The 24252-nt window shown below is 46.7% G+C and overlaps 1 protein-coding gene across 1 annotated transcript; it reads left to right on the top strand.

The window, feature by feature from the left end:
* Window positions 1–311: 311 nt before the first annotated feature.
* On the top strand, window positions 312–21206 carry LOC144604217 (uncharacterized). Its single transcript, XM_078418431.1, has 9 exons — window positions 312–392; window positions 1965–2006; window positions 3743–3826; window positions 8037–8155; window positions 12093–12297; window positions 16282–16357; window positions 17716–17782; window positions 18922–19082; window positions 20682–21206. The coding sequence occupies exons 3-9, from the start codon at window positions 3751–3753 to the stop codon at window positions 20797–20799; spliced, it is 822 nt and encodes a 273-aa protein (XP_078274557.1). The 5' UTR covers window positions 312–392; window positions 1965–2006; window positions 3743–3750; the 3' UTR covers window positions 20800–21206.
* The last annotated feature ends 3046 nt before the right edge of the window (window positions 21207–24252 follow it).

Genomic DNA, 24252 nt, shown 5'->3' with positions numbered 1-24252 from the left:
GGATGGTTCAATTGCCTGATAACAGCTGGGAAGAAACTGTCCCTGAACCTGGATCAGATGTCCCTGAATCTAATAATTGATTCCGTGTTGTAAGTAATTCTCCGTAAAATAATAAAATAGAAGTTTAGTATCTGAAGGTGAGGTAGCTTGATGTTTTAGGTTTTATCAACTTCAAAAAACGGCCTGATTCGGCTGGAAAATGCTTTTAAGTTTTGTCTCAAAATAGTTTAAGTTACAAGTTGGTTACTTTGTCTTGCTTCTCCTTCCCCGACAGTGGCACAGCAGGAGCTGAGGACCCTGCAGCAGTTTGCAGAGAGCCAAGGCTATGAGGGCGAGCTGAAACAATGGGACAGGGATTACTGGGACGAGCAGCTGAGCACTAAGTTGTTCAGGTACACCGAGGCATGCTACGCCAACATCAGAAACAAGCAGCTCCAGTTGGGGAAGAGGGCAAGCTTTGCGAACGTCTGAACGTCTGCTTGCAATTCGACAATTGAGCTTTGTAGGAAAAAAACTGCAGATGCTGGTTTAAATCGAAGGTAGACACAAAATGCTGGGGTAACTCAGCGGGTCAGGCAGCATCTCGGGAGAGAAGGAATGGGTGACGTCTCGGGTCAGACTGATGTCAGGGGAGGGGACAGGGGGCGGGGGGGTGGGACAACTGCCCCTCCCCTGACATCAGTCTGAAGAAGGGTCTCGACCCGAAACGTCACCCATTCCTTCTCTCCCGAGATGCTGCCTGACCCGCGGAGTTACCCCAGCATTTTGGGTCGACAATTGAGTTTAGTTAGTTCAGCTTATTGTCACGTGTACCAAGGTAGGCTGAAAAGCTTTCTCTTGCGCGCTATCCAGTCAGCGGAAAGTCAATACATGATTATAATCAAGCCATCCACAGGTTAAAGACAATAACGTTTAGTGCAAGATGAAGTCCAGGGTAAAGCCCAATTAAAGGTAGTCTGGGATCTTCAATGAGGTAGATAGTCGCTCTCTAGATGGTGATAGAATGGTGCAGCATAGAAACTGGCCCTTCGGCCCACCGAGTCCACGCCGACCATCGCCCACCCGTGCACAATAGTTCCAAGAAATCCCACTTTCTCATCCACTCCCTACTCACCAGGGGGCATTTTTCAGAGGCCAATTAACTTACAAACCCACCGTCTCAGTGGAATGTGAGAGAAAACCGGAGCACCCGCAGCAAACGTACATGGTCACAGGGAGAACGAGCAAATTCCACACAGCTTGACAGCACCTGTGATCTGGAACAAACCCGTGTCTCCGGTGCTGTGAGGCAGCAGCTCTACTGTGCCACCCCTTAGTTTTATCATTTAATCATTGTAAACAAAATACTAATAAATGTTCAGGTGGGCCTTTCCTGCATTAGGAATCATGAACCCATTCTGTCATACGGCATGGAAACAGGTCCCTCTGCCCACCTCATCCATACCGACCAAGATGCCCCATCTAATTGCTGACATTTGGCCCATATCCATCTAAACCTTTCCTTTACACATATCTGTCCGAATATCTTTTAAGTGATGTGAAAGTACCTTAACTACCTCCTCTGGCAGCTTGTTCCATACACTCACCACCCTCTGGGTGAAATAGTTGTCCCTCAGGTTCCTATTAAATCTTTCCCCTCTCACCTTAAACCCTATGTTCTGGTTCTTGATTCCCCTGTCTATTCCCCTCATGATTTTATACACCTCTATAAGATCACCCCTCGGTCATAGCCTGCCCAACCTCTGCCTGGAGCTCAGGTTCTCGAGTCCCAACAACATCCTCGTAAATTTGCAGTCTTTCCAGCTTCATTACGTCCTTCCTACAGCAGGGTGACCAAAACTGAACATAATACTCCAAATGCGGCCTCCCCAATGAATTGTACAACGTCTTGTAATGCCAAGTGTTATTGAAGTTGTTTAATCATTAATGGTCCTTTACTGTGCTCATTTATCCTATTGCCGCAGTGTAACTGAGGAACAGCTGAGACCATATTTTCCTTTGGAACGGTGAGTTAGTTCATCTTTCTTCATGTTGGTACCAGCTCGGCAATGCACCAGTTTGTTAACATCTGCAAAATATTTGTGTTGCAGCACTAGTGTCAAAGGCTACATCTTAGATATTCGCTAGCCACACCTGTGTCTATTTTCTGACATGTGTAATATGTGTCCATTTAAATCACTCTCACACTTAAACGCTTCCACAACCATAAGGCATAGGAGCAGAATTAGGCCATTCAGCCCATTGAGTCTGCTCCGCCATTCGATCATGGCTGATCTATTTTTCCCTCTCAACCCCATTCTCCTGCCTTCTCCCCGTAACCTTTCGAGATCACTAATTGAGATTCTATCAATCTCCACTTTAAAAGTACCAAATCTGCTATCTGCGGCAACAAATTCCACAGATTCACCACCCTCTGGTTGAAGAAACTCCTCCTCATCTTCATTCTAATTCCCCTGGATGTATTCAATGCACACTGTCCTCTGATACTATAAGAAAATAACTGCAGATGCTGGTACAAATCGAAGGTATTTATTCACAAAATGCTGGAGTAACTCAGCAGGTCAGGCCACATCTCGGGAGAGAAGGAATGGGCCACGTTTCGGGTCGAGACCCTTCTTCAGACTGATTTCAGGGGGGCGGGTCAAAGGAAGGATATAGGTGGAGACAGGAAGATAGAGGGAGATCTGGGAAGGGGGAGGGGAAGAGAGGGACAGAGGAACTATCTAAAGTTGGAGAAGTCGATGTTCATACCACTGGGCTGCAAGCTGCCCAGGCGAAATATGAGGTGCTGTTGCTCCAATTTCCGGTGGGCCTCACTATGGCACTGGAGGAGGCCCATAGCTGAAAGGTCAGACTGGGAATGGGAGGGGGAGTGGAAGTGCTCGGCCACCGGGAGATCAGATTGGCCAACGTGGACCGAGCGCAGGTGTTGAGCGAAACGATCGCCGAGCCTGCATTTGGTTTCGCCGATGTAAATAAGCTGACATCTGGAGCAGCGGATGCAATAGATGAGGTTGGAGGAGGTGCAGGTGAACCTCTGTCTCACCTGGAAAGACTGTTTGGGTCCTTGGATGGAGTTGAGGGGGGAGACATTGGAAGCTCTAAGGCAGCATAGTTCCACACACCCTTCTCAGCTTATCAAAAAACCCATCCATCTCCCATGTCATATTTAAGTTAATACATCCAATTCCAAGATGACTGATAGACTTACCTGTTGGGTTCAAAATCAGAAATATCGTCTCTTTCTCCCAGCGTTCTATCTGGCCTCTTTCAGCTGAGTTGGGATTTATTTGGGATCGTGATCAAACCTGCGGCCGCGGAGGTCGAAGTCTGGCATCCGGACGTCAGGGTTTTCGACGTCTATGACAAGAAAGGTATAAGAAGTAAAATCGGCTGAATAACTGTCAGGAAGAATATTGCAACCATTTTCTAGGAATTCACGCTGAACAAGCTTTCATGTTGCATTACAATTACACCAAGCCGATTAGCCGACAAACCTGTACGTCTGTGGAGTGTGGGAGGAATCCGGAGATTCCAGAGAAGACCCACGCAGGTCACGGGGAGAACGTGCAAACTCCGTGCAGGCAGCACCCGTAGTCAGGATCGAACCCAGGTCTCTGACGCTGTGAGGCAGCAACTCTACCGCTGCGCCACCATGGTCTACTCTGCACTAAGTTTCAAGAAGGCTGCAATAACTAACGTCAATGAAATCAACTAAAACAAACACATTTTTTGCCTGCAGACTCCCTCATGGCTTCATTTTTCCTCGATCTTTATTCACGTCCGAATGAAAAGGAAAGGGGATCTTGGACCGCGTCCTTCATTTGTGAGTTAACCTACCTGAGATAACATTGGAGATTGTGCAGACCATGTTGTACGAGATTTGAGATTAAATAGCACCGGCAAACGATAGTGAAGTGTGGGTTGTAGAACATATGGGAGTTCTTCTCCTGATTTCAATGCAAAATATACCAGGCGCAGCTGTAGGCTTGCTGCCTTACATCGCCAGTGACCCAGGTGCGATCCTGACCATGGGTGTCGTCTGTACGGAGTTTCTACGTTCTCCCCGTGACCTGTGTGAGTTTTCCCCAGGTGCTCCGGTTTCCTCTCGCACCCCAAAGATGTGCAGGTTTGAAGGTTAATTGGTTTCTGTAAACTGTCCCTAGTGTAAAGGATAGAACTAGTGCATGGGTGATCATTGGGCGGCATGGTCTTAGTGGGCCGAAGGGCCTGTGTCCACAGTTTCCACACTGTATCCTTAAATTAAACTAATCTACCAGTTACCTTTATGAACTGTGTTGGATGCGCCAGCCCGTGAAGACTGTGTGTAATTGGAAACTTTTTCATAATTATAACTCTGAACGTAATATTGTTGAACTTCACTTAGACTGAATTTTTTCCATGGTTCTGTTGTCATATAAATGTTCCTATACTTTATAGGAAAATCTTTCTGTATTTTCTTTTTGTTTTTATTTTTAATTTTGTTAGTTTTAGAGATACAGAGCGGAAACAGGCCCTTCGGCCCACCGAGTCCATGCCGACCAGCGATCCCCGCACATTAACATCCTACACTCGGGACAATTTTTACATTTATCCCAAGCCAATTAACCTACAAACCTGTACGTCTTTGGAGTGCGGGAGGAAACTGGAGTTCTCTGAAAAACCCACGCGGGTCACGGGGAGAACGTACGAGCTCCGTACAGGCAGCACCCGTAGTCGGGATGGAACCCGGGTCTCTGCAAGGCAGCAACTCTACCGCCATGCCACTGTGCCACTTTAGTGATAAAGCAGGAGTCAAATCACGAATTTGAAACTCTTCCATGCATTCCTATCAATTATCTCTTTTATTTTGCATTTCGAGTTGCCAAGGTATTATTTATTCTGTGACTACTGAACTATAAATCATAATTTGAGAGCAACAGTGGCCAATCGCATTGACATACCAATATCAACATATTATAAGATATGGATATTTTCACCACATATTACTTTATACCATTGCTCATATGAATATCCCATTCCCTTTCCTCTCCCCATTGTTCTGTAAATATTTCCTTTGAATAATAATGCAATCTCTTTTGAAAGTTACTGTTGGCTCTGCCTTGTAGAAAGAATATTCCAATCACACCGACTACATGTGTCTTTTGGAAAAGAAAAAAAAAATCCTCATTTTGCCACTTTCTGACCTTGGATTTTCCCAAACCATCTGCCAATGGATCAAGGACTTCCTGACCAACCGCCCCCAGACCGTCAAAATAGGCCCTCACCTCTCCTCCACCATTACACTGAGCACCGGCTCACCACAGGGCTGTGTGTTGAGCCCCATCCTTTACTCCCTCTACACTCACGACTGCGCCCCCACCCATCCCACCAACACCATCATCAAGTTCGCGGATGACACGACTGTGGTTGGACTCATCTCAGGAGGAGATGAGACAGCCTACAGGGATGAAATCCAAAGGCTGGCAGCATGGTGTTCAGTGAACAATCTTGTCCTGAACTCCTCCAAAACAAAGGAACTTATAATTGACTTTAGGAAAACCAGTGTAGAATACGACCCACTCTACATCAATGGGGTCTGTGTGGAAAGGGTACCCGCTTTCAGGTTCCTGGGTACGCACATCGCAGAGGATCTTACCTGGTCTACCAACACCATCACCACAGTGAAGAAGGCACAGCAGAGACTCCACTTCCTGAGGATCCTCAGGAAAACCAACCGGCAGGAGAAGCTCATGATGTCCTTCTATCGCTGCTCCATCGAGAGTGTGCTGGCATACTGTATAACCACATGGTATGCCAGCTGCTCAGAAAAGGACAGGAAGGCCCTTCTGAGGGTCATCACGACGGCCCAGAAGATCATCGGCTGCTCACTGCCCTCCCTGGAGCACCTGTTCAGCCTACGCTGCCTCAGTAGAGCAGGCAAAATAATAAAAGATCCATCCCACCCCGGCCACCGTCTGTTTGTTCATCTGCCCTCTGGTCGACATTTCAGGTCGATCAAATCCCGAACAAACAGACTTAAGAACAGTTTTTACCCCAGGGCCATACGAGAACTGAACACTACCTTCTGCACTAGGCAACACTGTTAAAAAATCTTTTGTACTTAATATAATTGTATTTATTTGTTTTTGCATTTATTGCATATATGTTTTTACGCACCGTCAGGATTGGCTATTTTTAAATTTTGTTGTACTCGTTGCAATGACAATAAATGAATATTATTATTATTATTATTATTATTATTATTATAAGTGTTGTACTGGCAATCAGTCTGTGTCTCTGGTTACCAATCCTTCCTCACTGAAAACAGATTGCCCTTATTTCAAAACTGCACACAATCTGCCAAATCTCCTCTTCGCTCTCTCGGCTCGAAGAAGTGCACTCCCTACTACTTCAAGCAATCCTTCATTCCTGGTACCATTCTTACAAATTCCCTCCCCAAGGCTTGGACGTGGTGATGCCCAAAACTGAACACAATTCTCCAGTCGAAGGCAAGATAGGTTTATACAAAAGGTTTAACGTAACATTCTTGGTTTTGTAATCTGTTTCTTTACTTAATGAAACCAAAAATATACCATACTTTTAAGCAACCTCTCAACTTATCTTTTCAAAGAACTGTAAGCATACTTTCCCAAGCATCTTTAAAATCACACCTGTTAAATTGTGTCTCCTTTCCTCAGTCCATATGCCATCTGCTAAATGCTGATTAACCTTGCCAATCCATGTCATTTTATTGTAACCCTCCATGTTTGCTCCATATCCGAGTTTTTCATCAACCACTAATTTGGAAATATTCTCAAACACACTTATGTCCAGTTCATTAGTATATTTAAAAGAAATAGAATGCAGAACATTAATAAATATTTTCCTCCCAATCTGAAAAAGGTTCACCACTTCTTTCTGCTTTCGATTCCTCATGTTCAGGCTATCAGCATTCCTTTAATCCCACTTTGTTAGTTTAGTTTACTTTATTTATTGGCACATGCACGGTGGCACGTGCACGGTGGCGCAGCGGTTGAGTTGCTGCCTTGCAGCGCCGGACACCCGGGTTCGATCCCGACTACGGGTGCTGTCTGCACGGAGTTTGTACGTTCTCCCCGTGACTTGCGTGGGTTTTCTCCAAGATGTTCGGTTTCCTCCCACACTCCAAAGACGTGCAGGTTTGTAGGTTAATTGGCTTGGGTTTGTATACTTGGTATAAGTGTAAATTGTCCCTAGTGTGTGTAGGCTTGCGTTAATGTGCGGGGATCGCCGGTCGGTACAGACTCGATGGGCCGAAGGGCCTGTTTCTGCGCTGTATCTCTAAAACGAAAAACTAAAATGTGTACCCAGCTACAGTGAAAGGCATTTGTTGCGTGCTGACCAGTCAGCAGAAAGACAATACATGATTACAATCGAGCCTTCCACAGTGTACAGATAGATACATGATAAGGGAATGACGTGACTAACTTTCAGTGCAAGATAAAGTCCAGTAAAGTCCGATCAAAGATAGTCTGAAGATTTACAGCGAGGGTCTTTTGTTGGTAACATATATTTGTAAAGTAAAATAGTATTTATCATGCTTTATGTCTTACATAGAATCTGCAGTACATTATTGTCCACCTAATTGTTTTATTATATTAGTATAACTATTTCTGTTTAACAGTCTTGAAGATATTCTCAAAGCATTTCAAATACATTCATGTGTTGTGTTAGATGCAAACATACGATTTGTCATTTGCAAATATGCTAACGGTTAAACACTGCATACTAAAATTACCCTGTAAAGAATAGTTTTTGTTGAAACAAGGAAACGCAGATGCTGGTTAACAGAAAAGACCCAAAGTGCTGGAGTAACTCAGCGGGTCAGGCAGCATCTGTGGAGAAGATGGATAGGTGACATTTTGGGTCGGGATTCTTCTTCAGACTGATTTTGTAGTGGGTGGGGTGGGGGGGTAAAGTTCGAAGGAAAAATTAAAGGACGCACCATAAGGGTACCAAATATATTTCTGCTTTCATGCTTTTTGTGATTACTTTGTCTCTTTTTCTTCCAACAGCCAAGAGCAATCTATTACACAGGAGGCCTGTGGCATTTCTAGTGTGTAACCAAACCCCACCAACTGGTTCTGCACCCTCACTCATGTCTTTTTCTGAGATCAAAAGCATTTTCCATGAGGTAAGCCAACCACGTGGAATTGCCAGATGTTACCTTCAAATCAAGTCTTGCCTTGCTCTGTTCAATGTGGAAATGGGATCCATGCAACGTCAAAATAAGCTCTCAACTGCATAGGCTTGGGGGCATTGCTTTCATCTTTTGCACTATTATCGTTTGTTTGTTTTATGTGTGTGTGTGTGTGTGTGTGTTTGTATGTATGCACGTATGTATGTAGATAGACACAAGATGCTGGATTAAGAAGGAATTGGGTGAAGTTTTGGGTTGAGACACTTCTTCAGTCTGAAACGTCACCCATTTCTTATCTCCAAAGATGCTGCTTGTCCTGCAGAGTTACTCCAGCATTTTGTGTCTATCTTCAGTGTAAACCAGCATCTGCAGTTCCTTCCTACACAATACAATACGATACAATACAATATATCTTTATTGTCATTGTACAGGGGTACAACGAGATTGGGAATGCGCCTCCCATACGATGCAATAATTTAACTAGCTAGTCAGTATTAATTTAAACAACAACCCAACTAAACAAATTGTAACAGTTTTAAGACAGAATAAAGTGCAAGTAGATCTGTGCCGGATCACTGCGCGATGTGAACATCCGGCTCAGCAGGACCGGTTCATAGCAGCTATGGCCCTGGGGATGAAGCTGTTCCTGAGTCTGGAGGTGCGGGCGTATAAGGGCTTGTATCGTATGCCCGATGGAAGGAGTTCGAACAGACTGTTGCAGGGGTGTGAAGAGTCTTTGTGGATGCTGGTGGCTTTTCTGAGGCATCGTGTGTTGTAGATGTCCTCCAAGGCTGGTAGCTGTGTTCCGATGGTCCTCGGACTACCCGCTGAAGAGCTTTCCTTTGTATGCATGTATTATGTATACATATGTGTGTATATGTATGTATGTGTGTGTGTACTCTATCGTTTATTATATTGTTTACAGAATACTATATTTTCATGTTCTGTTGTGCTGCTGCAAGTAAGAATTTAATTGTTCTGTTTGGGACATGTAACAATAAAACACTCTCGACTCTTGACTAAAACTTCCCAATCCAGAACCAAAAGGATCACCTTCCCCTGCAGTAGAGTGTTGCTCTTAGTCATGCGATTGAGCGGCCTTTTGCACAGCCTGGATTTAAATGGAGAGCGGGTTTGGCGAGCAGCATAATAAGTTAGTGTAAGAAAATAACTGCAAATGCTGGTACAAATCGATTTATTCACAAAATGCTGGAGTAACTCAGCAGATCAGGCAGCATCTCGGGAGAGAAGGAATGGGTGACGTTTCGGGTCGAGACCCTTCTTCAGACTGAAGAAGGGTCTCGACCCGAAACGTCACCCACTTATTATTTTATTCACAAAATGCTGGAGTAACTCAGCAGATCAGGCAGCATCTCGGGAGAGAAGGAATGGGTGACATTTGAAGAAGGGTCTCGACCCGAAACGTCACCCATTCCTTCTCTCCCGAGATGCTGCCTGATCTGCTGAGTTACTCCAGCATTTTGTGAATAAAATAATAAGTTAGTGTCTCATAGCCATTTCTAGTCTGTGTTGCTCTGTGGCAGAATGAGATGGAACTGAAGAGCAATGGAGGACCCGGCGTGGGGGAGCAATGGAGGACCCGGCGTGGGGGAGCAATGGAGGACCCGGCGTGGGGGAGCAATGGAGGACCCGGCGTGGGGGAGCAATGGAGGACCCGGCGTGGGGGAGCAATGGAGGACCCCCGGGAGGGAGAGGGAGGGGGGGAAACAAAGAAAGAGCCGGCAGGGGTGCTTTGTAACTTTGTCAGTTTTGCCGTTTATGTGGCGACTATTTGCATACCTTGGGAATGCAAGGAAAGAATTTCACTGTGCCTGGTCCCATTCCTTCTCTCCAGAGATGCCGCCTGTCCCGCTGAGTTACTCCAGCTTTTCTGTGTCTACCCATTCACACTAGTTCTGGGTTACTTTGACCCACTCTCTCTACACACTCTGGCCAATTCACAGTGGGCCAATTAACCTACTAACCCACACGTCTTTGGGTTGTGGGAGGAAACCAGAGCACCTGGAGGAAACCCAGGCAGGTCACAGGGTGAACGTGCAAACTCCACAGAGACAGCAGCCGAGGTCCGGATCGAACCCGGGTCTCTGGCGCTGTCAGGCAGCAGCTCTACCAGCTGCACCATTGTGCCTCTCATTGTGGCAGAGAAGGAGGCCATTTGGCCCATCATATTCTTGCCTGACAAGAATTAACTAACTTAATTCCACTTTCCAGCTTCTGTCCATGTCACAGTGGGTGAAAGCTCATCAAATATTCACCACAATGTTAAATGTGCCTCCACCAACATTTCAGCCCGTGAGTTCCCGACCCCCTCTGCTCATAGCGATGTTTTACTGAATCATAGAAACAGAAAATAGGTGCAGGATGAGGTCATTTGGCCCTTCAAGCCAGCACTGCCTTTCATTGTGATCACGGCTGATCATCCACAATCAGTAACCTGTGCCTGCCTTCTCCCCATATCCCTTGATTCCGCTAGCCCCTGGAGCTCTATCTAACTCTCTTTTAAATTCATCCAGTGAATTGGCCTCTTTACTGCCTTCTGTGACAGAGAATTCCACAAATTCACAACTCTCTGGGTGAAAAAGATTTTTCTCATCTCAGTTTTAAATGGCCTCCCCTTTATTCTTAGACTGTGGCCCCTGGTTCTGGACTCCCCCAACATTGTAAACATTTCTCCTGCATCTAACTTGTCCAGTCCTTTTATAATTTTATACGTTTCTATAAGATCCCCTCTCATCCTTCTAAATTCCAGTGAATACAAGCCCAGTCCAATCTTTCCTCATATGACAGTCCCGCCATCCCGGGGATTAACCTCGTGAACCTACGCTGCACTGACTCAATAGCAAGGATGTCCTTCCTCAAATTAGGAGACCAAAACTGCACACAATACTCCAGATGTGGTCTCACCAGGGCCCTGTACAACTGCAGAATCCTCTCCATCTCTCCCATCAATTAATTTTAATCCACTCTTCCCACCGAAAGACCTTCTCCAGTGAGAAAAACAAGTTACTTCTGTTCACCTTCTCGAAATTTTATAGATCTCAATTAAATCTCAGTCTACCTTTGTTCCAAAGAAAACAACCTAGGCAGCCTGCCTTTAAAAATTTAATACTCCAGCCCTGATATCCTCCTCATAAATCTTTTGAGAAAGCATTTCATGGTTGAAGGCTCAAGGCTAGCATTTGTCATCTCAGTGAAAATGTTGCTGCCAATATTCATCATGAATTCATTACCACCTGCTTAGACAGTGAATGCACTACTTCTGGCCTCTTGTGACTGATTTCATTCTTATTTAAGGCTGTAAGTGCTGACTGTCTTTTGGTTGGTTCAGGAGCTGGCATTTTCTTGTTTGGAAATACAGCATGGAAACAGGCCCTTCGGCCCGCTGAGCCCATGCCGACCATCGATCACCCATTCACACTAGTTCCATGTTATCCCACTTTCTCAACCACTCCCCGCACACTAGGATGCAATTTACAGAGGCCGATTAACCAGCAAACCCGCACGCCTTTGAGACGTGGAGGAAACCCTACACAGTCTCAGGGAGAGCATGCAAGCTCCACACAGACAGCAGCCGAGGTCAGGATTTGGGTTTCTGACACTGTGAGGTAGCAGCTCTATAAAATAAAGTTGGATAGGCACATGGAAGGGAAAGGTTTAGAGCGATATGGACCGAACCTGGGCAGGTGTGACTTGCGTAGATGGGGCATCTCAGTCGGAGTGGGCAAGTCGGGCCGAAGTGCCTGTTTGTCCCTGCTGCATGACAGAATGACTCCATGACTCTCTTAACGCAGGAAAGGACCCCGTGTGCACTGATCAGGTTTTGTTTAGAATGTTTAAATGATAACATTAAGGGGTGACGACTGTCATCATTGTGTTCAGGCTATGTTTGTTGTGAATTGTGCCCACACAGTTCGGACATGCGTTGCAACACATGCTGACCACAGTGCCCTACGTGATGGCAGCCGGACTCAACAACATTGAGTGGGATGCTATTGAATTCCCCTCGCAGTTCATGGAAAACTGGGTGCATGATAACAACACCATAGCACTGATCAGCGGCCACTACCAGACTGGGGAGCCGCTGCCACAGGACGTCTTTGAACAACTATTGAAAGGTATAGACTATAACATTCCTACAAATGATTTTATACTTGTGAATTGGTGGGACTACGCTGATGGCTTGCGTAACAGAAGAAGAGTCCCGAACCGAAACATCACCTGATGAAAGATAGACACAGAGTGCTGAAGTAATTCAGCGGGTCAGGCAGCAGCTCTGGAGAACATGGCTAGGTGACATTTCTGGTCGGGACCTTTCTTCAGACCTTCTGCCGAAGTGCCTGGACCCGACCGTGGACTACCTTTGATCGGACTTTACTGGCTTTACCTCGCACTAAACTTAGTTATTCCCTTAGCATGTATCCATACACTATAAATGGCTCGATTGTAATCATCTACTGTCTTTCCACTGGCTGGGTGGTACGTAACAAAAGTTTCACCGTACCTAGGTACACGTGACAATAAACTAAACTGAAGTGAAATGCCACCCATCCATGTTCTCCAGAGATGCTGCCTGACACGCTGGGTTTCTCCAGCACTTTTTGTGTCCATCTTTGGACAGAGCTCAGCGCTGTTGATGTTCCCAAATATTTATCACCCTGGTGCAATAGCTCAATAGTATACTTTAATAAATACTTTATTGTCACACGTACAGTGAAAAGCATCATTGTGCAATCAATCCAGTAAAATCATACTACAATAAAAGACACAATATGCTCAGCAGGGCAAACAGTATCTCTGGAGAACATGGATGGGTGACGTTTCAGGTCAGGTCAGCGCACTTCTGCAGAACGTCTGAAGAAAGGTCCCGACTAAAACTGTACTGTACTGAAACTGCGCTCCTCAAAATCACAAACGACCTTTCCTCTCCTCCGACGCTGGCAACCTCAACATCCTCATCCTACTTGACCTCAGCGCCGCCTTTGACACCATAAATTACTCCATTCTCCTCACCCGACTTGAAACCTCCTTTAACATCACCGGCACAGCCCTATCCTGGTTCAAATCTTACCTCTCTGACAGGCACCAGTTCATCTCCATTAACAACTGTAAATCCCCCACCGCTCCCCTCCCCCAAGGTGTCCCCCAAGGCTCAGTCCTTGGCCCCCTCCTCTTCATCCTCTACCTGTTCCCCCTTGTTCAATTAATCCGCCGTCATGGTCTCAACTTCCACTGCTTCGCCGATGATATCCAGCTCCTCATCTCCACCAAGTCAATCTCCACCACCACACACTCTACACTGACAAACTGCATCTCTGAAATAAAATCTTGGCTTCAATCAAATTTCCTCAAACTCAACTGCAACAAATCTGAAATCTGAAATCATTGGTCCAAAAACGCTCACCAAATCCACCCAAAACTTCATCCTCAATATTGATGGTCTCCCAGTATCCACCTCCCCTCACATCCGGAATCTTGGAATCATCTTTGATCAAACCCTCTCCTTCGACAAACACATCAAACACATCACAAAGACAGCCTTCTTCCACCTCAAAAACATTGCCCGTCTCCGTCCATCCCTCTCCTCCACAGCTGCAGAAACCCTCATCCACGCCTTCAACACCTCCTGTCTGGACTACTGCAACAGCCTCCTCTATGGCTCACCCTCAAAAATCATCAGTAAACTTCAATACATTCAAAACTCCGCTGCCCGTCTACTCACCCACTCCCCGATCCGTAACCATATCACCCCCCTCCTTTACAAACTCCACTGGCTCCCCATCCCCCAGAGAATCCAATACAAAATCCTCCTCATGACCTACAAAGCCCTCCATAATCTGGCCCCATCCTACCTGACTGACCTCCACCACAGGCACACTCCCACCTGCACCCTCCGCTCTGCTGCTGCCAATCTCCTGTCCCCCCCCATCCGGTCCAAACTCAGATCCTGGGGGGACAGGGCTTTCTCCATCACTGCTCCCACCTCCAGACTCAGGAACAGCTTCATCCCCAGGGCCATAGCTGCTATGAACCGGTCCTGCTGAGCCGGATGGCCACAACGCATAGATCAACTTGCACTTTACCCTGTCTAAAAACTGTTACAATTGTTTCGTTTCGTTGGGTTGCTGTTAATTACTTAAATTATTGCATCGAATGGGAGGCGCATTCCCAATCTCGTTGTACCCCTGGGTACAATGACAATAAAGATATATTGTATTGTATTGTATTGTATTGTATGGAACTCACTACCCCAAACCGTCAGAGACTCCTCCTCACTCACCACATTCAAAACATCACTGAAGTCTCACCTCTTCAGCACTGCCTTCAACCACTGAAGGTCACCTCACCTTCTGTCTCCTTTCTCTGTTCGTTTACTTATTTATCTATTTATTCACTTCTCTATGTTCTAGAAATCCCTGTAAAGCGTCTTTGAGTGTTTGAAAAGCGCTATATAAATGTAATGCATTATTATTATTATTATTAAAACCTTTCACTGTACCTCGGTACACGTGACAATAAACGAAACTAAACTAAAACGTCCATGTTCTCCAGAGATGCTACCTGACCCGTTGAGTTATTCTAGCACTTTGTGCCTTTTTTTTTTGTTGCATTAATCCGCATCTGCAGTTCCTTGCGTCTCAGAATCATACCGTACATACATACGGCGGCACGGTGGCGCAGCGGTAGAGTTGCTGCCTTACAGCGAATGCAGCGCCGGAGATCAGGTTCGATCCTGACTACGGGCGCCGTCTGTACGGAGTTTGTACGATCTCCCCGTGACCTGCGTGGGTTTTCTCCGAGATCTTCGGTTTCCTCCTGTCGAGTTCGACTTCGCGTTCGCGGTCAGTTGGATGACAATAATCAGAGACGGCACAGACTTTACCTGTTAGTTTATTAGAGATCTCGTGGACAGGTTTCTAAAAGCACACACAGAGTTGCGGACTCCGGGGCCAGTGGAAACGTGTCACACCAGCCCCTAGAATTAAGCCCCTTTTATCCCCCAAAACCGCAGAATTCACAGTTATTTACAAGTGGCACAACCAATCAATATTGGAATTAAGTCAGTTTTCCCTTATACGGCCGAGTGTTGGAACAAAGTCAGTTTTCCCATATAAGGTCCTAACATGCTATTGTTCAAGGTTTAGTCGGCGTCTGTTTATTGTTTATGTTCTTTATACATTGTGTTTTTCTCCTCTAAAGACGAGCTGGAACATTCTGCGGTTTGGGCTACTGATTACTACTCTCAACGACGTACAGGTACGTTGAGAGTAGTAATCCACACTCCAAAGACGTACAGGTATGTAGGTTAATTGGCTGGGCAAATGTACAAATTGTCCCTAGTGTGTGTCGGATAGTGTTAATGTGCGGGGATCGCTGGGCGGCGCGGACCCGAAGGGCCGAAGGGCCTGTTTCCACGCTGTATCTCTAAATCTAAAAAAAATCTAAAAATACAATTGCACATAAGTAAAAGAGTGCATTGGTTATAGTACAAAAAAAATGGTAAATTTTTCTGAGGCTCAGAGTTACCTTCAAGTTCATTAAAATATCCAGTCTTTTTCTAGAGTTATACAGCGTGGAAACAGGCCCTTCGGCCCAACTTGCCCATGCCGACCAAGGTGCCCCATCTACACTAGTCCCACCTCACCCACTGAGTTCCTCCAACACTTTCTGTTATACTAAAGAGGGAATTTCTAATGTAAAGTAGAAATGCATTTCAAATGATGGATGATTGATTGGCCCTGAAAATAGGTCAAAATATCCGGAGAATATCGAATTATGGCATTGTGCGAGATATTTTCTGTATCATCCCCATGATCTTTTAGTTTTTAGTTTAGTTTATAGATTCAGCACCACAATAGGCCTTTTCGGCCCACCGGGTCCGCGCCGCCCAGTGATCCCCAAACATCAACACTATCCTACACCCTCTAGGGACAATTTTTACATTTACCAAGCCAATTAACCTACAAACCTGTAAGTCTTTGGAGTGTGGGAGGAAAACAATGATCTCGGAGAAAACCCACGCAGGTCACGGATATAAAATCTATATTTTAAAGTAATAATATTATATAATTCCACAGTTTTATTTTGTGTCTATTTTGCAGCACACCAGTACCGGGGAGGGTCTGTGTTACTGAGACAGGTGTTCCTTTCAGCACTGGATATGAAGTTACACACAAGGTAAACCTTCTCCCGGGTGTACAGGGTGAATCAGACTTGCAGAGCGCTAAGTGCAGAGTGGGAAGGATTCAGGTTCAGTTTTCAGCTGTTGAACGTACAAGATCATTAGATCTGGACAGAAGGGCAGATGAGTCTGCATCACGACTCTCCGATCTCAATGGTTCACTGGTTTAATGGATATTTATTGTCACATCTGCAATTAAACATTACATCGTGAAATTAATTTTGCATATAATAATGGCGGCGCCGACATTGTGGAGGCGCCATTGTGAATGGCGGCGACATTGTGTGGCGCCGTTTCATCCGGTTGGAAGTCCAGATTCGCGCGTGTTCGTTCTCCGATCCACTCTGTCACCCATGACCGGCTCAGCCCGCCAACCGTCGTCCCATCTATCTTAGACCAGAAGACATAGGAACAGAATTAGGCCGTTCGGCCCATCGAGTCTACTCCGCTATTCAAATCATGGCTGATCTATCTTTCCCTTTCAACCCCATTCTACTTTCCACCCGTAACCTTTGACGTCCTCATGAATCAAGAATGGTTAACTGCTTCCCAGCTCGAAGAAGGGTCTCGACCCGAAACGTCACCCATTCCTTCTCTCCTGAGATGCTGCCCGACCCGCTGAGTTACTCCAGCATTTTGTGTCTACCTTCGATTCGATCCAGCATCTGCATTTCTACCCAGCTCGAAACCTGGTCAGGCACTGAGCAATGCAGGAGATATCACGGAGGTCTGATATCTGAAATGATAATTAGAAATACTCAGCAGATCAGGCAGCATCTGTGCAGAGAGAAACAGAGTTAACATTTCAGGTCGATGATCAGTTCGATCAGAAACGTGTAAGATTATTAAGGGGTTGGACACGTTAGAGGCAGGAAACATGATCCCAATGTTGGGGGAGTCCAGAACAAAGGGCCACAGTTTAAGAATAAGGGGTAGGCCATTTAGAACTGAGATGAGGAAAAAAAATTTCAGTCAGAGAGTTGTGAATCTGTGCAATTCTCTGCCTCAGAAGGCAGTGGAGGCCAATTCTCTGAATGCATTTAAGGGAGAGCTAGATAGAGATCTTAAGGATAGCGGAGTCAGGGGGTATGGGGAGAAGGCAGGAACGGGGTACTGATTGAGAATGATCAGCCATGATCACATTGAATGGCGGTGCTGGCTCGAAGGGCCGAATGGCCTCCTCTTGCACCTATTGTCTATTGTCTATTGATAGGAAATAGGACCTGCTTTAAGTAGCAGAGAAAGGATGAGCTGGTGGGAGTCGGTGGGCCGAAGGGCCTCCTTCTGTGCTGTATCTCTGAACTAAACTAAACCAAACCAAACATGACACATTAATTCTCCCACGTTTCTCCAGCTCAGATTCGTGGATGTCAGTGATGGATGAAGTTGCTGAAAGATTTACGGTGATGAAGCTACTCCCAGTGAGTAATTAGAGTCATTGATATGTGTAGAGTTCTCACTTACTGTATGCTTCTGCCAAAAGGCTTCGAGGAAATGAGGGCGGGTGGAACAAACTTGCTCGAATCGTGGAGGAGACGATTGGGATTGTTGACAGGGCTCTGGCAGGGAATAGTGGATACTTGCTTGTACATCCAGCAAGCTTCGACAAGGTTCCACCTCAGTGAATGACAAATAAGGTTGGATTTCTTCGGGAAAGGTGAAATAACAGATATTTTCACTAATTAATAGTTGATTTGCTGCTCTGAAGTCATCAAATGATGTGGCATAAAGTTGGGAGTTTTGGAAATATGGAAGGATATCACATTTGTTAAGAAATAACCAGAGAAGATCAAAACACAAAGTGCCGGATAACTCAGCGGGTCAGGCAGCATCTATGAAGGACAGGGATAAGTGTCTTTTCGGGTCAGGAGTCTTTTTCAGTCTGAAGAAGGGTCCCGACCCGAAATGTCACCTACCCATGTTCTCCAGAGGTGTTGCCTGACCCGCTGAGTTACTCCAGACTCAATCTACAATCACGGGTAAACCAAGCAATTGTGTATTGTAAGGGGAGGAGGAGAGGAAGACTAGTTTACAACCTAATGGTAGGTACATTGAATTGTCCAAGTTCAGGTAACTAACCACCCCCTCCCCCCTTCCCTCCCCCAACCCACCTTTTCCACCCCTTTCCTCCCTGCGCCCCACCCCGTCCACCTACGTTCCTTCCACCGGTGTCACAATTTGCAACTCTCCACCCTTATCTTACATTTTCTGTCTCTTCATCTCTGCCCTTTGACTAACCATCTGGCCTCACCTGTATCCACCCATCACTTGCCGGACTTTGTCCTGCCTCTCTTCCAGCTTTCTCCCATTCCCGACTGCGCCCCACACCGCAATCAGTCTGACGAAGGGCCCTGACCCAAAACGCCACCTAGCCATGTTCTCCAGAGATGCTGCCTGTCCCATTGAGTTACTCTAGCACTCTGTGTTTTCAAATGCAGAGGGAAGGATATTTAAGGATTCACGCAGATAAAGAGGTGGGTGAGTTATCATTCTTGTTGTGCCCCATGTGTTCTCTCTCTCTCTCTCTCTCTCTCTCTCTCTCGCGCGCGCACGCTCTCAGGAGGACTGTGTCCCTTGCACATTTCTGCACATCTTCGCCGGTAATTATGCGGCTGCATATTATGCGTACGAGTGGGCCGAGGTGCTTTCCCAGGATGCCTTTGGAGCCTTCGAGGAAGTGGGTTTACAAAATTGCAGTGAAATTTCCAAGGCTGGCCGCAGGTAAACGATCACGGCAATTCAGAGGCCTAGCTGAACAAGTTCAGCTTGGTTTAGTTTGGTTTATTGTCATGTGTACCGAGGTACAGTGAAAAGCTTTTTTGTTGCGTGCTAACCAGTCAGCGGAAAGACAACACACAATTACAATCGACCCATTTACAGTGTGAAAGAAACTCAAAGTAGCGCTTGGTTACCGGAGCCTGTCGCACATCAATTAGAATCTGAAGAAGGGTCTCGACCCGAAATGTCACCCATTCCTTCTCTCCAAAGATGCTGCCTGTCCCGCTGAGTTACTCCAGCTTTTTGTGTCTATCTTAGGAGGCCAGGTACACAGTTCATTGAAAGTGGCACCACAGATAGGTAGATAGGGTGGTCAAAAAGGCTTTCGGCACACTGGCCTTCATCAGTCACAGCATTGAATAGAGAAGTTGGGAGGTCATGATGCAGTTGTATAAGATATTGGTGAGGCCACGATTGGAGCATTGTGTTCAGTTTTGGTCACCATGTTATAGGAAAGATGTTGTCAAGCTGGAAAGGGCGCAGAGAAGATTTACAAGGATGTTGCTAGTTCTCGGTGGCCTGAGCTATTGGGAGAGGTTGAGCAGGCTAGAACATTATTCCTTGGAGAACTGGAGGATGAGGGGTGATCTGATGGAGGTGCACAGAATTATGACAGGAATAGACTGGGTAGACGCACAGAGTCTTCTGCTCAGAGTAGGGAAATCAAGAACCAGAGCACATAGGTTTAAGGTGAGAGGAGAAAGATTTAATAGGAACTTGAGGGGTAACCTTTTCACAAAAAGGGTGGTGGGTATATGGAACGTTCTGCCGGAGGAGGTAGTTGAGGCAGGTACTATCACAACCTTTAAGAAACATATAGACGGGTACATGGATAGGCCAGGTTTGGAGGCATGTAGGGTAAACGCAGACAGGTGGGACTAGTGTAGATAACACATCTTGTTTGGCGTGGGCAAGATGGATCGAAGGGCTTGTTTCCACGCTGAATGACTCTATGACTCTCTCTATGACTCTATGAGTGTATTTAGTGTGGCTTCATAGCTCCTGCAACATTCTCTGTAAATGACAACATCTCTGGGCTCCACCGCAGCTCCGTGCAGCTGCAGGCCGTGTCCGGTCCACGTGCTCGGCATCCTGGAGCGGCGCCCGGTCCAGACGAGCCCCAGGCTGCTGCAGGGCCTCCAGCGGGCGGCCTACTCCACCGTCGAGGCCCCCTGCACTGCCTCCCCTCTTAGACCGGCGCCCGGTCCAGCCGAGCCCCAGGCTGCTGCAGCTCCAGCGGCCCACTCCCCCGGCCCACTCCCCCGTCGAGCCCCCCTGCACTGCCTCCCCTCTTAGGGCAGCGCCCGGTCCAGCCGAGCCCCAGGCCGCTGCAGCTCCAGCGGCCCACTCCCCCGGCCCACTCCCCCGTCGAGCCCCCCTGCACTGCCTCCCCTCTTAGGGCAGCGCCCGGTCCAGCCGAGCCCCAGGCCGCTGTAGGCTCTGCACTAATTGCAGCCACAGTATCAAGGGGAACATTCATAGGCCATCCTTTCTGAATCTCTGCTTTATGTCATGTCTCTCCCATCTCCTCCCTGACTGCAGGTTCAGAGACACCGTACTAAGCCTTGGGGGTGGTGCTCACCCGAGCGAAGTGTTTCGAATGTTCAGAGGTCGTGACCCACATCTGAACTTCCTTCTCAAGGCATATGGGCTTGTATGAATCCCGCGGAGAGTGGCGTCAAGAGCAGGCTTTAGTTAAACGGCAGTGTGTATCATGGACACTGATCGCTCGCAGTGAAATTGGAAGGTTTTGGTTTTCAAATCCTCCTGATGGTCGCCAATAGTTGTCTGTGGCCAACTCCAATTTCGGATTTATTAATGACCATCCTTTTTAGAATCTTTAGGATAAATACTTCACATGTTAATCTTTCAATCCCTTAAACTGAATCTTTAATTCACATGAAGTATTTTGTTTTATACATTTAGAATCTTAGTTGCACTCTCAGTATTTTTGCTTCTCCTGGGCATTTACTTATGCTGTAGGATATATTTATGATGCAGGATATATGCTGTACGATGTACACACACATGTACTTTCAGGGGTACTCCATTTGTTTCAGATATCAATAAACAGTGTTCCCCACTTCAACCTCTTGCCTGTCGTTTATTTGAGATGGCTTTCAGAGGTTCCCCGTCCGAAGAAGGTTCACGGCCCAAAACGTCACCTATCCATGTTCTCCAGCGATACTGTTTGACCTGCTGAGTTACTCCACAATTTAGAGATACAGCGCGGAAACAAGCCCTGAAACAAGTGTGAAAGCTGACCATCGGACTCCCGTACAGGGGTTCTATGTTGTTCCACTTTCACATCCTACACACGAGGGGCAATTTTACAGAAGGCAATTAACCTGCACATCTTTGGAATGTGGGAGGAAACCGGAGCACCCGGAGAAAACCCACGCGGTCACAGGGAGAATGCGCAAACTCCACACAGACAGCACCCGTAGTCAGAATCAAACCGGGGTCCCTAGCGTTCTCAGGCAGCAGCTCTATCGCTGCGCCACTGTGCCATCCACAGATGTCAACTTATTTACATCGGCGAACAGATATCAACTTATTTACATCGGTGAAACCAAACGCAGGCTCGGCGATCGCTTCGCTCAACACCTGCGCTCGGTCCGCGTTGGCCAAACTGATCTCCCGGTGGCCGAGCACTTCAACTCCCCCTCCCATTCCCAGTCTGACCTTTCTGTCATGGGCCTCCTCCAGTGCCATAGTGAGGCCCACCGGAAATTGGAGGAACAGCACCTCATATTTTGACTGGGCAGCTTGCAGCCCAGCGGTATGAACATTGACTTCTCCAACTTTAGTTAGTTCCTCTGTCCCTCTCTTCCCCTCCCCCTTCCCAGATCTCCCTCTATCTTCCTGTCTCCACCTATATCCTTCCTTTGTCCCACCCCCCTGACATCAGTCTGAAGAAGGGTCTCGACCCGAAACGTCACCCATTCCTTCTCTCCTGAGATGCTGCCTGACCTGCTGAGTTACTCCAGCATTTTGTGAATTAATACCTTCGATTTGTACCAGCATCTGCAGTTATTTTCTTATACTCCCTTGTGTCATGGTCATAGTCATACAGCAGGGAAACAGGCCCTTCGACCCAGCTTGTCCATGCCAACCAAAATGCCCCATCATCTCTAGTCCCACTTGCCCACGTTTGGCCCATATCCCTCGAAACCATTCCCATCCATGTATGCACCTGCCCAAATATCTTTTAAATGTCGCAATTGTGCATTCTTGTGGTCTTTATTTGTAAACCAGTATCTGCAGTTCCATGTATCTGCATTTCCAGTCCAGAGCTTGATCAGTTTTTTAAAATATATATATTTTTAAAGTAAGCTCATTCATAATTTTTATTCCACTTACTTTTCTCCGGGTGCTCTGGTTTCCTCCCACACTCTAAAGACGTATAGGTGTGTAGACTAAATGGTTTGGTAAAATTGTAAATTGTCCCTGGTGTGTTACTGTGTGGGGGATCACTGATGGGCCGAGGGGGCCTGTTTCCGCACTGTACCCCTGTAGGGGACAATGGAGTGGAACGGTTTGGCTAGCTTTGTCAAGGAGCTGGCATGGGCATGAAGGACCAAATGGCCTCTATCTGTGCAGTGAAGCTTGACGGCTCCTTTAACTGAGAATGTAGCACTTCTGCCCAGCAAGGGAATGCTCTAACCACACTGTGTTTTCATCTCAGCTTAATACCTGTGGGATGCCATCTGCATCGCATTATAATACAAGGCCCTTTGGACCACATGTCTTTAAGTTCGAGTCATAAAATATTCTTCATATTTCTCTCCGAGCTGACAGCTTGATTGAGAACAGATGTTAGAAGCGGACCACAACCTACGTAGCAACATTCTTTGCACTGAAAAATATTATTTACATCCGATTCTTCCAATTTTATTTAACCAGCGGGCAATGGAAACGGTGATGATGAATAACTGTGGAGTGTAATTGATAGACTATTGATGCTGCTGACTATAATTCACTTATCAGGTCATTGCCTTTCACAGAACATAGATTGGTCTCCCTGACTTCCCAGCATAAATCCTCCATTCATCAACTCAGCCTGTACCTTTTATCTCTTAACGGAGTCGTGTGTCATCATTTCTGCTGCTCATTTACAGGATGGAGGGTCAGATAGCAGAAACTATTGCAAAGCAGCAACTATTAAACACATAATTGAGGCACCCATCATTTTAACGAGCAGGTTCGGTATTCGGAACAATGGGCAGTTGCCGTTCGGTTGTTTCCGTACAATGGTTCTTGTTTCTGAAAACCGCTTCAAGGTTCTGCTGTGCGGTGAGGGCTTTTTACACCAGGCCGGCACAGTGGTGCTATGGTGGAGCCACTACCTCACAGCGCCAGAGACCCAGGTTCGATCCTGACCTCGGGCACTATCTGTGTGGAGTTCGCAGAGGGTCTTCCCTCTGACCGCCTGGGTTTCCTCCATTGGCTCCACAACCCAATGACGTGCAGGCTGTAGGTTAATTGGCCTCGGCAAATTTCCCCCAGTGCGTAGGAAGTGGATGCGAAAGTGGGATAACATAACGCTAGTGTGTAAGGGGCGGCAAAGTGGCGCCGCAGAGCTACTGCCTCACAGCGCCAGAGACCCGGGTTCGATCCTGACCACGGGTGCTGCCTGTACGGAGCTTGTCTGTTCTCCCTGGGACCGCGTGGGTTTTCGCCGGGTTCTCCGGTTTCCTCCCACACTCCAAAGACGTGCAGGTTTGTAGATCAATTGGCTTTTGTAAAATTGTACATCGTCCCAGTGTGTGGAGGGCGGTCCTTGTGTACAGGGTGACCGCTGGTTTGCGAGGACTCGATGGGCTGAAGGCCCTTTTTCCGAGCTGTATCACTAAAGTCTAAAGATGGCTGGCGTGGATTCGGAGGGCCTGAATCCATGCTGTATCTCTAAACTAAACAATCAGACAGTGCTGGAAGGTGACCGGAGATGCTGTGCCGGACTAAAGCTGTGAGCTGCGGACATTTGGAAACATGTTTGTGCAGAGTCCTGTTCGGCGTTGCTATTACATTCCCTGAGGACCCTGCTATGCTAACAGAGCAGTAGGCTTTTATTTTATTTGCAGCTGACTTGTGCTCCATGGTGCTGCCTGTT

The sequence above is a fragment of the Rhinoraja longicauda genome, chromosome 21, assembly GCF_053455715.1.
Source record: "Rhinoraja longicauda isolate Sanriku21f chromosome 21, sRhiLon1.1, whole genome shotgun sequence".
NCBI lineage: Eukaryota > Metazoa > Chordata > Chondrichthyes > Rajiformes > Arhynchobatidae > Rhinoraja > Rhinoraja longicauda.
Note: the sequence above shows the minus strand (reverse complement) of the source record. Positions and strands in the feature narration are given on the sequence as shown.